We start from the raw sequence: 18,856 nt of genomic DNA on the forward strand, positions 1-18,856 counted from the left end.
CTAGTGTTTGCATATAACCTACACACAACCTCCCATAGACTTTAATTTTAAAAAATATTTTTATTGAAATATAGTTGATTTACAATATCGTATAAGTTTCAGGTGTATAGCACAGTGATTCAGTTATACATATGTGTGTGTATATATATGTAGATATAGTTTTTTTTAGATTCTTTTTTTCCCTTATAGGTTATTACATAATATTGAGTATAGTTCCCTGTGCTACACAGTAGATCCTAGATTACTTATAATACCTAATACAACACAAAAGCTATATAAATAGTTGCCAGGCACTTGCAAATTCAGGTTTGCTTTTTTGAGCTTTCTGGAATTTTTTTTTCTAAATATTTTCAATCCATGGTTGGCTGAATAGAGGATGTGGAACCTACAGATACAGAGGGCTGACTGTAATGTTCCCAAGTAGGCCAAACAGAATAAAGAAAAAGGTCACAGAGGACAGTCTGACAAACAGATCAATTGGTTACTACATCTGTAGCCAATTTAGGTTTTTCATCAATAAAACAATGCCACTTAAGGTGGAAAATTGCAAATCTACTTTACTGATTCTATTAGAATCAATTCCATGAAAAGGTATGTTATATCAAGTAGTATACTTAGAATAAACTTTAAAATAATACTTACTGTCTAAACACACTAAAACAGTATCTCTCTCCAATTGTGTTACATGAATGGAATCTAACTGTTGGCTGCCTTGGGGGGAAAAAAACAAGGTTACAGTTATATAACATGCATTAAAAACTAGAACTTAGAAAAGAAACACAAATTATGATTTTTTTCTGTGATTTTAAGCTAGCCTTTGAAATAAACACAGAAATTATATTTTGTAATTGTCTTGCCAAAAACTGTATGTAAGTCAATTTAAAAGAACAAAGTCCTATGCAAGGCTAACTGAGCTGAGAAAGGCTCAATACTACATTTAGTTAATACCTCTGCTAGTTCTAGAAAGATGAGTTACAAAAATAAAATGAAGCAAATGTTAAATATGGGGAAGAAAGTAAGATGCATGCTATATACAGTGACTAGATTTTGCTTTGCATTTTGCAGTAGCCAATGGGAAGATGAAAACAAGATCAGTTACGTGCATCACAGTGTCCCTGAGATAAAAATAAGTCAGTAATTCAGAAAAAGCAAAAGGATTAACGAAACTATTAGAGAGAAATTTTCCTGGTATTTGGGGGGGGAATGGTGTGTGTGGGGGGGTGTACGCATGTAGGGAGGAGTTCCTGTATTAACAGGACACCAGGGTAGCATAATGAACAATACTGTCAACGATATCTTTGCAGGAAGCAACTTTCATCACTTTGCTGATATCACAGTGCTACTTCTCTTAACATCTGCTAATAGAAGTCATGACATTTTTGTAGAACATTTTTGGTAAAACAATTTATTTTAGCCACTCAGATGGTGTGAACGGTCTAGATGAAGCTAAGAAAACATTTTAGATAATTTAAGAGCAGTCATTCTTTTTTTTTAAAATTAATTGGACTATAGTTGATTTAAAATGTTGTGTTAGTTTCTGCTCTACAGCAAAGTGAATCAGTTATACATATACATATATCCACTCTTTTTTAGATTCTATTCCCACATAGGTCATTAAAGAGTACTGAGTAGAGTTCCCTGTGCTATAGATTCTCATTAGTTATCCATTTTATATATAGTAATGTGTATATGTCAATCCTCTTGAAGCTTTTATTAAAAATTTTTCAATTTTATTTTTTTATACAGCAGGTTCTTATTAGTCATCAATTTTATACACATTAGTGAATACATGTCAATCCCAATCACCCAATTCGTAACACCACCATCCCCCCCCCCCCCCGTGGCTTTCCCCTCTTGGTGTCCATACGTTTGTTCTCTACATCTGCGTCTCAACTTCTGCCCTGCAAACTGGCTCATCTGTACCATTTTTCTAGGTTCCACATACATGCGTTAATATACGGTATTTGTTTTTCTTACTTCACTCTGTATGACAGTCTCTAGATCCATCCACGTCTCAACAAATGACTCAATTTCGTTCCATTTTATGGCTGAGTAATATTCCATTGTATATATGTACCACACTTTCTTCATCCATTTGTCTGTCAACAGGCATTTAGGTTGCTTCCATGACCTGGCTATTGTAAATACTGCTGCAATGAACATTGGGGTGCATGTGTCTTTTTGAATTATGGTTTTCTCTGGGTATATGCCCAGTAGTGGGATTGCTGGATCATATAGTAATTCTATTTTTAGCTTTTTAAGGAACCTCCATACTGTTCACCAGAGTGGCTGTATCAATTTACATTCCCACCAACAGTGCAAGAGGGTTCCCTTTTCTCCACACCCTCTCCAGCATTTGTTGTTTGTAGATTTTCTGAGAATGCCCATTCTAACTGGTGTGAGGTGATACCTCACTGTAGTTTTGATTTGCATTTCTCTAATAATTAGTGATGTTAAACAGCTTTTCATGTGCTTCTTGGCCATCTGTATGTCTTCTTTGGAGAAATGTCTATTTAGGTCTTCTGCCCATTTGTGGATTGGGTTTTTTGTTTCTTTAATACTGAGCTGCACGAGCTCTTTATATATTTTGGAGATTAATCCTTTGTCTGTTGATTCATTTGCAAATATTTTCTCCCATTCTGAGGGTTGTCTTTTCGTCTTATGGTTTCCTTTGCTGTGCAAAAGCTTTTAAGTTTCATTAGGTCCCATTTGTTTATTTTTGTTTTTATTTCCCTTACTCTAGGAGGTGGATCAAAAAAAGATCTTGCTGTGATTTATGTCAAAGAGTGTTCTTCCTATGTTTTCCTCTAAGAGTTTTATAGTGTCTGGCCTTACACTTAGGTCTTTAATCCATTTTGAGTTTTTGTGTATGGTGTTAAGGAGGGTTCTAATTTCATTCTTTTACATGTAGCTGTCCAGTTTTCCCAGCACCACTTATTGAGGAGACTATCTTTTCTCCATTGTATATCCTTGCCTCCTCTGTCATAGATTAGTTGACCATAGGTGCATGGGTTTATCTCTGGGCTTTCTATCTTGTTCCATTGATCTATGTTTCTATTTTTGTGCCAGTACCATATTGTCTTGATTACTGTAGCTGTGTAGTATAGTCTGAAGTCAGGGAGTCTGATTCCTCCAGCTCCGTTTTTTTCCCTCAAGACTGCTTTGGCTATTCAGGGTCTTTTGTGTCTCCATACAAATTTTAAGATTTTTTGTTCTACTCCTGTAAAAAATACCATGGGTAATTTGATAGGGATTGCATTGAATCTGTAGACTGCTTTGGGTAGTATAGGCATTTTCACAATATTGATTCTTCCAATCCAAGAACATGGTATATCTCTCCATCTGTTGGTAACATCTTTAATTTCTTTCATCAGTGTCTTATAGTTTTCTGCATACAGGTCTTTTGTCTCCCTAGGTAGGTTTATTCCTAGGTATTTTATTCTATCTGTTGCAATGGTAAATGCGAGTGTTTCCTTAATTTCTCTCTCAGATTTTTCATCATTAGTGTATAGAAATGCAAGAGATTTCTGTGCATTAATTTTGTATCCTGTAACTTTACCAGATTCATTGATTAGCTCTAGTAGTTTTCTGGTGGCATTTTTAGGATTCTCTATGTATAATATCATGTCATCTGCAAACAGTGACAGTTATACTTCTTCTTTTCTAATTTGCATTCCTTTTATTTCTTTTTCTTCTCTGATTGCTGTGGCTAGGACTTCCAAAACTATGTTGAATAAAACAGTGGTGAGAGTGGACATCCTTGTCTTGTTCCTGTTCTTAGATGAAATGCTTTCAATTTTTCGCCATTGAGAATGATGTTTGCTGTGGGTCTGTCGTATATGGGCTTAATTATGTTGAGGTTGGCTCCCTCTATGCCCACTTTCTGGAGAGTTTTTATCATAAATGGGTGTTGAATTTTGTCAAAAGCTTTTTCTGCATCTATTGAGATGATAATATGGTTTTTATTCTTCAATTTGTTAATATGGTGTATCACATTGATTGATTTGCGTATATTAAAGAATCCTTGCATCTCTGGGATAAATCCCACTTGATCACGGTGTATGATCATTTTAATGTGTTGTTAGATTCTGTTTGCTAGTATTTTGTTGGAGATTTTTGCATCTACACTCATCAGTTACATTGGTCTATAATTTTTTTTTTGTAATATCTTTGTCTGGTTTTGGTATCAGGATTATGGTGGCCTCATAGAATGAGTTTGGGAGTGTCCCTTCCTCTGCAATTTTTTGGAAGAGTTTGAGAAGGATGGGTGTTAGCTCTTCTCTAAATGTTTGACAGAACTCACCTATGAAGCCATCTGGTCCTGGACTTTTGTTTGTTGGAAGATTTTTAATCACAGTTTCAATTTCATTACTTGTGATTGGTCTGCTCATATTTTCTATTTCTTCCTGGTTCAGTCTTGGAAGGTTATACCTTTCTAAGAATTTGTCCATTTCTACCAGGTTGTCCATTTTATTGGCATAGAGTTGCTTGTAGTAGTCTCTTAGGATGCTTTGTATTTCCGCGGTGTCTGTTGTAACTTCTCCCTTTTCATTTCTAATTTTATTGATTTGAGTCCTCTCCCTCTTTTTCTTGATGAGTCTGGCTAATGGTTTATCAATTTTGTTTATCTTCTCAAAGAACCAGCTTTTAGTTTTATTGATCTTTGCTATTATTTTCTTTGTTTCTATTTCATTTATTTCAGCTCTAATCTTTATGATTTCTTTCCTTCTGCTAACTTTGGGTTTTGTTTGTTCTTCTTTCTCTAGTTCCCTTAGGTGTAAGGTTAGATTGTTTATTTGAGATTTTTCGTTTCTTGAGGTAGGCTTGTATAGCTATAAACTTCCCTCTTAGAAATGCTTTTGCTGCATCCCATAGGTTTTGGATCGTTGTGTTTTCCTTGTCATTTGTCTCTAGGTATTTTTTATTTCCTCCTTGATTTCTTCAGTGATCTCTTGGTTATTTAGTAACGTATTGTTTAGCCTCCATGTGTTCATGTTTTTTACATTTTTTTCCCTGTAACTCATGTCTAATATCATAGCGTTGTGGTCAGAAAAGATGGCTGATATGATTTCAGTTTTCTTAAATTTACTGAGGCTTGATTTGTGACCCAAGATGTGATCTATCCTGGAGAATGTTCCGTGTGCACTTGAGACAGAAGTGTAATCTCCTGTTTTTGGATGGAATGTCCTATAAATATCAATTAAATCTATCTGGTCCCTTGTGTCATTTAAAGCTTGTGTTTCCTTATTAATTTTCTGTTTGGATGATCTGTCCATTGGTGTAAGTGAGGTGTTAAAGTCCCCCACTATTATTGTGTTACTGTCGATTTCCTCTTTTATAGCTGTTAGCAGTTGCCTTATGTATTGTGGTGCTACTATGGTGGGTGCATATATAATTGTCATATCTTCTTGGATTGATCCCTTGATCATTATGTAGTGTCCTTCCTTGTCTCCTGTAACATTCTTTATTTTAAAGTCTATTTTATCTGATATGAGTATTGCTACTCCAGCTTTCTTTTGATTTCCATTTGCATGGAATATCTTTTTCCATCTCCTCACTTTCAGTCTGTATGTGTCCCTACATCTGAAGTGGGTCTCTTGTAGACAGCATATATATATATATATATATATATATATGTCTTGTTTTTGTATCTATTCAGCAAGCCTGTGCCTTTTGGTTGGAGCATTTAATCCATTCACGTTTAAGGTAATTATTGATATGTATGTTCCTGTGACCATTTTCTTAATTGTTTTGGGTTTGTTTTTGTAGGTCCTTTTCTTCTCTTGTGTTTCCCACTTAGAGAAATTCCTTTAGCATTTGTTGTAGAGCTGGTTTGGTGGTGGTGAATTCTTAGCTTTTGCTTGTCTGTAAAGCTTTTGATTTCTCCATCGAATCTGAATGAGATCCTTGCTGGGTAGAGTAATCTTGGTTTTACGTTCTTCCCTTTCATCACTTTAAGTATATCATGCCATTCCTTTCTGGCTTGTAGAGTTTCTGCTGAGAAATCAGCTATTAACCTTATGGGAGTTCCCTTGCATGCTATTTGTCATTTTTCCCTTGCTGCTTTCAATAATTTTTGTCTTTAATTTTTTCCAATTTGATTACTATGTGTCTCGGTGTGTTTCTCCTTGCGTTTATCCTGCATGGGACTCTCTGCAGTTCCTGGACTTGGGTGGCTATTTTGTTTTCCATGTTAGGGAAGGTTTTGACTATAATCTCTTCAAATATTTTCTCTGGTCCTTTCTCTCTCTTTTCTCCTTCTGGGACCCCTATAATGCGAATGTTGTTGAGTTTAATGTTGTCCCAGAGGTCTCTTAGGCTGTCTTCATTTCTTCTCATTCTTTTTTCTTTATTCTGTTCCGTGGCAGTGAATTCCACCATTTTGTCTTCCAGGTCACTTATCTGTTCTTCTGCTTCAGTCATTCTGCTACTGATTCCTTTTAGTGTAGTTTTCATTTCAGTTATTGTATTGTTCATCTCTGTTTGTTTGTTCTTTAATTCTTCTAGTGTTTGTTAAATATTTCTTGCATCTTCTCGATCTTTGCCTCCATTCTTTTTCTGAGGTCCTGGATCATCTTCACTATCATTATTTTGAATTCTTTTTCTGGGAGGTTGCCTATCTCCACTTCATTTAGTTGTTTTTCTGGGGTTTTATCTTGTTCCTTCATCTGGTACATAGCCCTCTGCCTTTTCCTCTTGTCTCTCTTTCTGTGAATGTGGTTTTTGATCCACAGGCTGCAGGATTGTAGTTCTTCTTGCTTCTCCTCTTGAAGCTTCTTATGAATATACTTTATGTCTTGTGTTCATGACACATTTGGGAATTCCAGGGCGGACCAGTGGTTAGGACTCAGCATTCTCACTGCCAGGGGCCAGGGTTTGATCCTTGGTCAGGGAACTAAGATCCTGCAAACTGCACTTCAAAAATTTCTCTTTTTATTTCAGCTAACATTTTTCTCTTGTTCTTCCCACTCAAGCTATCAAAAAATGTCCACATTTGCTGTCTCTATTTATTTACTTCCCACTCATCCTTTGCCATTGTAATCTCAGAGCAGTCATTCTTAACTACATCTCTTTGGGACACTCATAGATCCTCTCCCTTAAAAACTGCACATCTGAGCATAAACACAATTATTATTTTGGGTTTTGGTGGACCTCCCAAAGTTCATATATAGTGAAGAATCCAGATGTACAGAATTGGTAAACTGGTGTCCTTTGGCAACATTCCAAAAAATAGCTCTTCTCAGTAAAGGTATGTTCGTGCATTTATTCAACATTTATTGAGTGCTGATAAGTGCTAAGCACCATCCTTGGAGAAAAGGATACTGCAATAATACATCAAACTATGACTAAAAGAGTCTTGGAATAGGAGTTCATTTTAATTGTTACAGCTGTTGCCAGTTCAAGGCATGGCCTCAACAATCAACATACCTGGGAGATAGTTTAGCAATCATTTGTGAATATGGAAAAGCCTAATAAAGGCAGTCTCTGCTTTAGGGTGATTTGAATGTTTACCCTCAGAGTCCTGGCTCTCCTTAGGTAGTAATTTTGGGTCTGCCTTAATTTTAGCCTAGACAATGTTAAAAGTGGGTAGAACAGTTTGCCTCTGGCATTAAAAAAAAAACAAGCAACAACAAAAACCCCTCAACCCTCAACGCTGCAAACTCACAAGAGGACTCCCTGAATGCCCAGCCTTAAGCAATGTAACCTCCTAATACATCAGAAGATAGTAGTTTGAAAGCTCACATTAGATAATCATATGAAATGACTTTCTCTACACTATTATTATATACTAACCAATAAAAACAAGTTGGGGCTGTCTGCCAAACATGATCTTGGTTTTTAAATAAACTGACCCAAAACTCTTCTTTTTAGCAATAATTACATGATAGGAACACGTTTCTATTTGGGCTGTTTATATTTCATAATAAATGTCATTTCCACCTTTCTGTTAGCTATACCAGGAAGATATGCATCTACCTCAACCAAAAACATTATTAGAAAGAAAGGTGGGTGCAGGTGGGGTGGGAGGGTAAAAGAATACATTCCTACTTTATTCTACTGGAAATTATGATTTGCTCTACAAAGACAGTGATATTAGTCCAGGGCATGCTGGAACTGGCTTGTACTGGACTGCTAAATTTTCAGAGATTTTGCAAGCCAGATGACATCAAGTTGGTAGTCTGAAATTGGCTGTGGTGGGAGTATTATACCACAGAAATAGGCAACTGCTACAAACCAGGCTTCTCTGCACCCAAGAGTCTATTGTTAAACATTTACTACTGATTCTGAAAATGATATTAGTGCAGTTCTACATTAACTTAAGTAGCTGGGTTTTATAAAAGAGTTCTTATAATTTAGCCTATAAATGATCAAAAGCCAAAGATATTTAATAAGAACCTTCAAACTTATAATACTTGTTAACAGACTTCTTCTCGAGGTGATAAAGAATGTAACAGTGGTCAGAAATAAGTTATAACTAAAGCTTACTTGACTTCATATACAAAAATGGCTTGATAAATCTGGCTGACAATACACTAGCACAACAAAAACAGTAAACTGGCAAAATGAAGATCTTCATTTTACTTAATTTTTAACATGAATTCTTTAATATTTTATTTTTAAAAATTTAAAACTTTATTTATTTTGGTTGCACTGGGTCTTAGTTGCAGCAGGCAGGCTCCTTAGTTGTGGCTCACGGGCTTAGCTGCAGCTCGTGGGCTCCTTAGTTGTGGCCAGTGGGCTCCTTAGCTGTGGCTCATGGGCTCCTTAGTTGTGGCACGTGAACTCTTAGTTGCGGCATGCATGTGGGATCTAGTTCCCTGACCAGGGATTGAACCCTTGTCCCCTGCATTGGAAGGTGGATTCTTAACCACTGCAGCACTAGGGAATTCCCTTGACATGAATTCTTGATTGATTTGTTCCAATTTTAAAGTTTGAAAATAAACTTCTCAACCTTTTCAGAATTTTCACTGAGATATGTTTGATAAAATCCTAGGCTAACAAATCATTCTCAGAAAATGCAAGAGATATTTTCCTGTATCTTTAAATGGTAAAGCTTGGAGGCCACACATGAGAAGTTTCTATTCCAGTATGAAAAGTACCAGAACTCAATGATTTTAAGAAGTGTGGGGCGAAAGAACCGATAGGAAAAAAAATGTTATTTCTTTGCTTGAGAAGCTGATAAAATTTGAAAAGTATCTTAGAAAACTTAATTATTTAGTAAGTCCAAAGATTAACTGATAACAACTAAGACTTTTAAATGTCAGGACTCATTAAAATTTTCCTTGGTAAAATACTTTGTATCAAATTGCCTCAGGCAAATAGAGATCATAAACTATATGTACATGATCCTCTGGGCTTACTTGGGAAACTATGTTCTGAATCTTTATTTGAAAGAGCCCACGCAGGTTGAACCTATTCTGCTTCTTTTGCAGGCAAAAGCATCAATATTTTAACATAAAGTAAAAAACACTTACCTCCACCAATTTCTGTAAACCATGAAGATGCAGAGTTCAAATTGATTGTCTCAAACTGAACTACCTGATTTAATTCGGTGCCCTTGCTAATAGCTACACAGACCATAGGGTATTCCTGTTCTGGTATTACCAGCATTTCAAAAACATTCAAAGGACTTGGCAAAGGAAAATCAAAGTGCTGCAAAAAATAAACAGATGTATAATTTAGAAACAATCTCCTCATTCATATTGTTGAATAAATTCAACAGAAAGGCTTTCATTTTCTTAATTGATCTAAATCTAAAAAACGACTACCTCTTATCAGCACAAAAACAGACATATAGATCAATGGAACAGAAGAGAGAGCCTAGAAGTAAACCCATACACCTATGATTAATTAATCTACAACAAAGGAGAAAAGAATATACAATGGAGAAAAGACAGTCTCTTCAACAAGCAGTGTTAGGAAAGCTGGACAGCCTCATGTAAATCAATGAAGTTAGAACACTCCCTCACACCATATACAATAATAAACTCAAAATGGTTTAAAGACTTAAATATAAGATATAGCACCATAAAACTCTTAGAAGAGAACACAGGCAAAACATTCTTTGACAAAAATCATAGCAATATTTTCTTAGATCAGTCTGCCAAGGCAAAAAAATAAAAATAAATAAGCAAAAATAAACAAATGGGACGTAATCAAACTTAAAAGCTTTTAGCACAGCAAAGGAAACCATAAACAAAACAAAGAAAATGTCCAGAATGGGACAAAATATTTGCAAATGATGAAACTGACAAGGGGTTAATTTCCAAAATATAAACAGCTCATATAACTCAATATCAAAAAAACAACCAAATCAAAAAATGGGCAGAACACCTATATAGACATTTTCCCAAAGAAGACATACAGATGGCTAACAGGCACATGAAAAGTTGTTCAACATCACTAATTATTAGAGAAACGCAAATCAAAACTACAATGAGGTACCACCTCACAACAGTCAAAATGGCCATCACTAAAGAGTCTATAAATAATAAATGCTAGAAAGGGTGTGGAGCAAAGGGTACCCTCCTACACTGTTCGTGGGGATATAAATTGGTGCAGCCACTGTGGAGAACAGTATGGAGGTTCCTTAAAAAACTAAAAATAGAGCTAACATATGATCTAGCAATCTCACTCCTGGGCATATATCCAGAAAAGATGAAACTCTAATTTGAAAAGATACACGCACCCCATGCCGTTCACAGCGGCACTATTTACAACAGCCAAGACCAGAAACAATCCAAGTGCCCATCAACACATGATTGGCATAAGAAAATGTGATTGATACACACACACACACACAGAGGAATATTATTCAGCCATAAAAGCAATGAAATATTGCCATTTGCAGAAACATGGATGGACCTAGAGAATACTATGCTTAGTGAAGTCAGACAAAGACAAATACTATATGATATCATTTATATGTGGAATCTAAAAAATAATACAAATGAATATATATACGAAACAGAAACAAACTCACAGACAGAAAACAAATAGGAGAGGGAGTGGGGGAGGGATAAATAAGAAGTATGGGATTAACAAACTACTATACATAAAATAGATAAGGAACAAGGATTTACTGTATAACACAGGGAACTATATTTAATATCTTTTAATAACCTATAATGGAAAATAATAACTGAATACTTTGCTGTATAACTGAAACTAACACAATACCATAATACTTCAATTAAAAAAAGGACTACCTTTAAATATCATGATAAGAATCAGTTTTCCATAAAAATATGTTTTAGAGACTTGGCCATATTCTTCTTTATGGCTGTGATATTTCTGGAAGTTTATTAACACAAGTTAAAGATAAAATCTTAAGAACACAAAAATCCCTAAACCCAATAAACACCTATAAATAACTATAAACATGCTAACCCTAGATGGTAGCATTGGGGTCTTATAATTTCAGGCTCAGTTATACATTAGTGTTTTCTAAATAAAAAAAATGTAAACAAAGTAACATATACCTTTATTAACATGAATTTCTGCATTGGCTCATACCACTGAAGTAAGACAATTCCAGACTGTAAAGCTCCACAGAGGTATTTATGTCCTGTGTAAGGGTTTCTGACTGGAAAGAAACAAAACAAAACAGACACACCCAAAACACTGAATATTTTTATATAAAAACAAAGTTTAGCTAAAAGCAATTACTAAGTTATACTCACCTAAAACCTAACCCAGCTTTCTGTATAAAGGCAGTGCTGATACATAGGAAAAACCAATTAAATGTGGCCTGCCACTGATACCAAACTATGAATGGAAGAATAATCATTTGAACTGTTAATTTAGGTGATAAAGGATAATTATTGTTTCTGTTCACTAGGATGATAAGAGTGCAGAAAGTAAAGAAAGATGATATCTTTTTCCTTTGGCTTTGTTATACCCTTTCCTTTTCACTCTCTTATCTCAATTTTAATTGTGTACATTTACTTCTAAACATCTTTAATACACTAGGTTCTTAAACATAAAAACAGTATTTTAAGCACCAAAACACCTAAACTATTTTACAATCTAAAGAGCTGCTTAAGTAAATGGACCAAAAGAGTTAATTCTAGGTCTAGTGAATAAAAAGGTCTAGAAGGCAACTGAAATCTATCATTCCATTTAAAAAAAAAAAAAAATTTATTTATTTATTTTTGGCTGCATTAGGTCTTCATTGCTGTGCAGGGGCTTTTCTCTAGTTGCAGTGAGCGGGGGCTACCCTTTGTTGCGGTGCACGGTCTTATTGCGGTGGCTTCCTTTGTGGAGCATGGGCTTTAGGCATGCGGGCTTCAGTGATTGTGGTGCGCGGGCTCAGTAGTTGTGATTCACGGGCTCTAAAGCGCAGGCTCAGTAGTTGTGGTGTACGGGCTTAGTTACTCCGTGGCATGTGGAATCTTCCCAGACCAGGGATCAAATCTGTGTCCCCTGCACTGGCAAGCAGATTCTTAACCACTGTGCCACCAGGGAAGTCCTATGATTCCATTTTTGGTATAGTAGTTTACAGCTGTCTACTTAAGACAAGATGAAAATAATTAATTATTTTACAACTTAATAAAGATGTAACTTCCTTGACTCAAATCTACAGAAATTCACATTGGTCTTTCCTTCTCCCCAATTTGATTCCCATCAACAGTAATGTTTTGATTATAAGAGTAGTTATTTGCAGTAAGCTCTGTCTTAAGATATTTATGAGTTATACCTCAGATTGTAAGCATCGAGACCTTTCCCGAGTCAGAGATACTGGGAATCTGATAACAGAAATGGACCTGCATCTCCCTAGAAAAATGCTCGTGAAATCTGCTTATAACTAGAGAGTATGCTGTGGACCTAATGCAGCATGAAGATCAATGTTTAGGCTCACTGATTAAACAATAATAAACAGAAAGTTAGGAGCCCAGAATTTGAAGCCACAGACCAGGTGTGATCCCAGGTTCTGCTACTAGTGACATAAGTATCATAAACTGTTTAAGGGTTAAGTGAGAGAAGATAATTATATAGCACAGAATTTCACCTTGCCCCAAAAGAGGTCTGGTCTTTGTCCTCTCTTCTGGGAGTTAATGTCTAAGCCTCAGGAATGTCATGCCTGACAGGAGTGTCTTTGTTTGCCTGGGGCCTTGGTCAACGTATACTGTAACAATATGATTTAGAGTGGGGGTTGGCGACACTGGATAGTCTCAGGGTGGGGGACAGTAATGCCAGAAAGACAAACCATGTAATTTAGGGTAGGGGCTTTGGGTCAGGCAATATCACTTGACCTCCAGAGGGGATGGATACTGAGACCAGCCATGTGGGCAATCAAGCATGCCTATGTGATAGAGCCTTAATAAAAACTCTGGACACTGAGGTTGCTGAGTAAGCTTCCCTAGTTGGCAATGCTCTGTGTGTATTGTTACACATCACTGTCAGAAAAGTAACACTGTCCATACGCTGTCTATTAGTCCATGGAGAAAGGACAACAGAAGCTCTACATCTGGCATTTTTCCTGGATTCTGCCCTATGCACTTCTTCCCTTGGCTGATTTTAATCTATATACTTTCCCTGTAATAAACCACAACCAGAGTATAACCACTTTCAGTGAATTCTGTGAGTCCTTCTAGTGAATTATTGAACATGAAGGTGGTTTGGGGAACTCCCCAAACCTGTAGTTGGTATCAGGAGTGAGTGGTTTTGTGTGGACTCTTCCCTCTAACTTCATAGTTGGCCAAAGTCATGAAATAATAATGTTCATAAAACACTAAGAAATAACTGTTAAATAAATGGTAAGTGTCAAATGAAAGCTAGGATATCAGCAGAGAGAGAGCCTTACGGACTAGGGTTAAAAAATTCGAGGAACATTATGCTCTGAGAAAGCATCAGAGCAATTATCTTCAAGCATTTTTATGTCCAACTATACATTCCTGAGCTTCAATGGCCCCTTAACTCCTTATTAGAACAAATATAAAGCCTACCTTCCTTCACTTGATACTATAAGACTCTACAGATAATTTTGAAGATGTTAGAAGTGCTAATCATCCAGTTTGAGAAACAGCATTTACTCACCTATGCAACATTTGTGGCAGCCTTTTGTATCAGGAATCTTTGTTGTTAAAGCGAACTTTCTGAAAACATAAGACAACATAAATGTACTCTACTGCAGTGGTTCCCAAACAGTGAGTGATGGGTGAATCAGTTCCATCAGAACCAGTCAAGGAGCTCTAAGAACCACCATCTTAAACTCTGACCCCAAACTATCTGATTTTATAGAACTGAGGCAGGATCTGGGAATCTATATTATAAAACTTCTATGGATGATTGACATGGACAGTCAAGTTACAAGACACTTATCTTTTGAATTCTAGATGACATTTACTTTAGTGTAAACTACCTTTCAAAATTAAGACAAAGGAAGTTATTTAGTGGGCAAGGAAGACTGGCTGTTTTAAAAATAAACACTAATTCCCCTCACTCCCAGGAGAATCAAAATATTTTGTACCTTGGTAGTATGCGGTCTGGAAACCTATGAGTTTGAATATGGGCAGCTAGTCCTGGTTTTTTGGCTTGTTCAAACAAAGCTATAAGATTATGAGAGTAGAGTTGAAAGGTTTTTCCTATAAAAGAGAAACATGTTATTTTTATTAGAATTATTTAAAGCAGAGAAATACTATTTTCAAGCAAAAGAAAAGATAATTACCTTCTAAAATGACGAGTCCAGCCATGTTCAAAAAACCAAGCAAAACAGAGAAAAACACAAACAAAAAAACCTAGTTAATACTATTTTGAAAGATAATAAGTAAAATGAGTTTTAACAAAGTAGATATTTTTGTTTCCCAGTACATAAATTAGATATATTCTGACTAATAGGTGATCTGGGCAGAATATATGTAAACCTTAATGAAGCCAACATAGGAAAAGAAATTGTTAAACACTGTACAACACAGTGAGTTACAATGATGTACATGTGATTATTTCAGTACAACATGGAAAATTATATAACTATACCACATTATCTTTCTCAGATAGTCCTATTTATCAATAATCTACCACATTACCTTGGATTAAAAACTGTTTGTGAATGAAGTCTTAAAGATAACACTGAAATACTAAGAAAAATAAAGCAAACCATCATAGGATACAGTAGGGCTACAATTATATCCTGTAATTTATATAGGATAATAGAGCTACAATTTCCATATAATCAAAACCACAGCTGTATTAAAAAGGGGAATATATGGTAAACATTTTCTGACTCATTATATACATGACATGGTACTATAACAACCCAAAATAGTATTTTATTATTTTACTACTGGAAAACATGAAAAAAAAATGGTTTTACCCTCAACAAAATTTTCTGTATTTTCTCAAAATGCAAACATTCTGCCTAACATTATACCATCCTTCCTTTCTCCAGTACCACTTTATATATAACTAGCTACCCAAGCAGCTAACACATGTGCATGTATGTGCACACATGCAAAGAAATGCAGACCCTTAAACGGAACGTTTTCTCCTATTGAGCACTGCTACCTATCTTCATTCAGTTCCACAGGTCATTTTGACTACATTTGGAAAGAACCAATTTATAGGCTAATTTTTCCCTGCCTTTCTGTAGTTATTTTATAAATATACAAGATGTACTCTGTGTGGCTTTTAAGCTTATTCCCAAAGACAGGTATAAATAGGGATAAAAGCAGTAAGAGAGTTAGAGGAAAGTGACTCTATATGAATACAACTCAGAATTGTTAATTCAAACAGATCTGGGTTTGTTTATTTTCATAATAGTAACATGATATATTAATATTTTATTAAACAAAAGTAAAAAAAACTGGGGGAAACATAATCAAAATCAAAGAGATTAAATATTTTGAGGACCCCAGTTTTTTAAAAGACATTTATAGACAATTAAATAATATGCTCTTTGTAAACACTGTCATCAGCTCAAATACATACAAATTCCTGAAGAATCTCTACTAGGCGATGGTTAGTAGACAAGTTTAAGTTATACACACTTACACACACATACTTAAAATTATGAAAACGGCATTTCTTACATTAGGCCACAATTCATAATGATCTGTCAGTGAGTTAAAACTATATCAGCACTGATGCTTTAAAGCATAAGTAGCTGAAAGGTACACTTAATAATGAAAAGCCTGACAGTACAGTAAATAAGAGCTAGGATGTAATCATCACGTATCTATTGAGATACAGAGCATGAAAGAGTATCAAACAAAAAAACTGAAAAAAATTTAAGAAATGTTAAAATAATTTTTCAAAGTGGAGAAAGGGATAAATGCTATTTTAATAGTTGATAGCATTAGGATTAAGGAACAGAGAGAAATAATTAACTACCTTGTATAGTGGTCCCACCAGAGTATTGTTCTAGGACCCCCTGCGGATACCAAAATGTGAGGTCCCTTATAAAAAGTCCCTTATATAAAATGGTGTAGTACTTGCATATAACCTATGCCCATTCTTCCACATACTTTATATCATCTCTAGATTATGTATGATACCTAATATAATGTAAATGCATGTAAATAGTGACCCAGTGCCTGGCAAATTCAAGTTTTGTTTTTTCGGAACTTCCTGGAATTAAAAAAAAATTCTGTCTTTGAATTGAATCTGTGCATGCAGATACAGAGGGCCAACTGTACTCTACTATCAGAATGAAAGCGAGCAGCAAGCCTTTAGGTAGCCACTTAAATCTAAAATGTAAGAAAATAGGTTCTGGCAGGTAACAATTAGGGGAAAAAAGCCTAAACACCACCCACCCACCCCCAACAACAACGAAAAAAGAAAAATACAAACAACAAAATTAGAATAGGTTGTTCTGGAACCCATTTGATTATTTATAAGACTTGAAAGCATTGGTCCAAGTTCATTAATAAATATGTGGTCCAGAATAACATGAATTCCACCAGCAAGCATCTGTAAGTCTTCACAGTTTTCTAAGTACTTTGGATATCTCACTTGATCCTCACAGCAATCTTGTGAGGCTGTTATTGTTACCATCATCATTATGTTACAATTAAGAAAACTGGGCACAGCAACATGGATGGACTTAGAGATTATTACACTTAAAGTGAAGTAAGTCAGAAAGAGAAAAATGAATACCATATGGTATCACTTATATGTGGAATCTAGAATATGACACAAAGGAAGCTATCTACGAAACAGCAACAGACTCACAGACATAGAGAACAGACTTATGGTTGCCAATGGGAAGGGGGAGTGGGGGAGGGATGGATTGGGAGTTTGAGATTAGTAGATGCAAACTATTATATACAGAATGTTTAAACAACAAGATCCTACTGTATAGCACAGGAAACTATATTCAGTATCCTGTGATAAACCATAATGGAGAAGAATATGAAAAAGAATGTATATATATGTATAACTGAATCACTTTGTTGTACAGCAGAAATTAACACGACACTAAGCCAACTATACTTCAATAAAAAATAAATTAAAAAATGAAGATATAATTTATGAAAAAAAAGAAAACTGAGGCTGAGAGACAAGAGACAGTGATTGGCTCAAGATTACAAAGAAAGGAAGCATCTGGATCCTCTGATTCTTTCCCTTCAACTGCTGATTCTCAGTGGAAGGCAGGGAGGTGATAGTAACAGAGACTGTGGAGAAGGGGATGGCCTCAGGGAACAATCACTGTCATGTTCTCCAACTGTGTAGTTCCTGGGCAGGTATGGGAAGTACTGCTCTGACAACAAGGTTCCTTCTCAAAGTTTCTTCCAGTTCTACAACGGTAAAAAATACCTGCAAGTCTCAAAAGTTAACTATACTAGATTATAATTACCCTGATTAACAACATTTTAAAATAATGTGTATTAAAATTACATTTCTCTGCTTGTCCATTGTTTATTTTTCATATCATTTTTATCATATACATACCTGACAATGACATTAAAGTATTATTGATGACATAGAGCCAAGTACATTTCCGTGGAAATAACTATTAAGAAAAAAAAAGGTAATTAAAACTCTCCAATTTTCATTCCCTTACCCCTTAACTTCCAAACTGCAACAGTCTGAAAGAGTAGAAAAATAAGCATTTTCTACCTTTCAGTAAATTACCAAAACCTTATGGAAAAAACTCTTTCAACATGAATATGTGAAGAGTACAATTTCACCCCTTTAAATATTTAAATCATAAAAATTAAAACTGAGGTCCATATAAATTGCTTTAAAATTAAGATATTTACTTTATTCAATTGACTCAAACTAATTTTTTGAGTTAAAACTCCTAAATTACCTGTTCCATCGTTGCCTCATGTAGTTCATTGAGATTCAATGTATAAATACCATCTTCAGTTCCAAAAATAATGTACTGATCTAAAATAGTTGAGATAAATCACCAGAATTTACTGTCATTTTCCGAAATCATTCACTAAAATAATGGCCCTAAATTTTAATGGTATTAAGAGTTAGATAGCCACCCACCAATCCAAAGAAAAGTTATTTTCTAAAACCCATGCTACCTTCTTTACCTCTTTCCCCAACTCTTTATTTTTTAAAAGTAGATATATTTTCTGTTACTAACTCTGCTTTATCTTACTATAAAATCCTTTTTTAAAATACAATTTTCATTACATGTCATTTATTCAAACATAAGTGAATAAATGAGAAAGAAGGGAAATTGTCAATAGATGTCAATGGATTGTCAACAGATGCTAAAACTAGTCAGTGAAAGTCTAATGAGCAAGAGGATATTTATGAAGTCTCAGTGAGTCTTCACACTAATTATGTGTTAATTACTTTGGGAAATTAAATAATTACACAATTACTTAGAAAGGGAAAAATAGGAACTTGACAGAAGAGAAGGCTAGTGACAACCACCTTAACCAACTGGTCAGTG

The 18,856-nt window shown here is 35.1% G+C and overlaps 1 protein-coding gene across 3 annotated transcripts in view; it reads right to left on the reverse strand.

The window, feature by feature from the left end:
- The window catches only part of MAP4K5 (mitogen-activated protein kinase kinase kinase kinase 5), a 136,709-nt gene that overhangs the window by 11,199 nt on the left and 106,654 nt on the right, over positions 1 to 18,856 (reverse strand). For all 3 annotated transcript variants that reach the window (XM_060294789.1, XM_060294790.1, XM_060294788.1), the window contains exons 22-28: positions 18,254 to 18,333; positions 17,893 to 17,953; positions 14,474 to 14,588; positions 14,041 to 14,099; positions 11,484 to 11,587; positions 9,477 to 9,654; positions 643 to 711 (exon numbers count right to left, since the gene is read on the reverse strand). In XM_060294789.1, the coding sequence (XP_060150772.1) occupies positions 643 to 711; positions 9,477 to 9,654; positions 11,484 to 11,587; positions 14,041 to 14,099; positions 14,474 to 14,588; positions 17,893 to 17,953; positions 18,254 to 18,333 (666 nt within the window). The remainder of the gene's footprint in view (positions 1 to 642; positions 712 to 9,476; positions 9,655 to 11,483; positions 11,588 to 14,040; positions 14,100 to 14,473; positions 14,589 to 17,892; positions 17,954 to 18,253; positions 18,334 to 18,856) is intronic.

The sequence above is a fragment of the Globicephala melas genome, chromosome 2 (assembly GCF_963455315.2).
Source record: "Globicephala melas chromosome 2, mGloMel1.2, whole genome shotgun sequence".
Lineage (NCBI taxonomy): Eukaryota > Metazoa > Chordata > Mammalia > Artiodactyla > Delphinidae > Globicephala > Globicephala melas.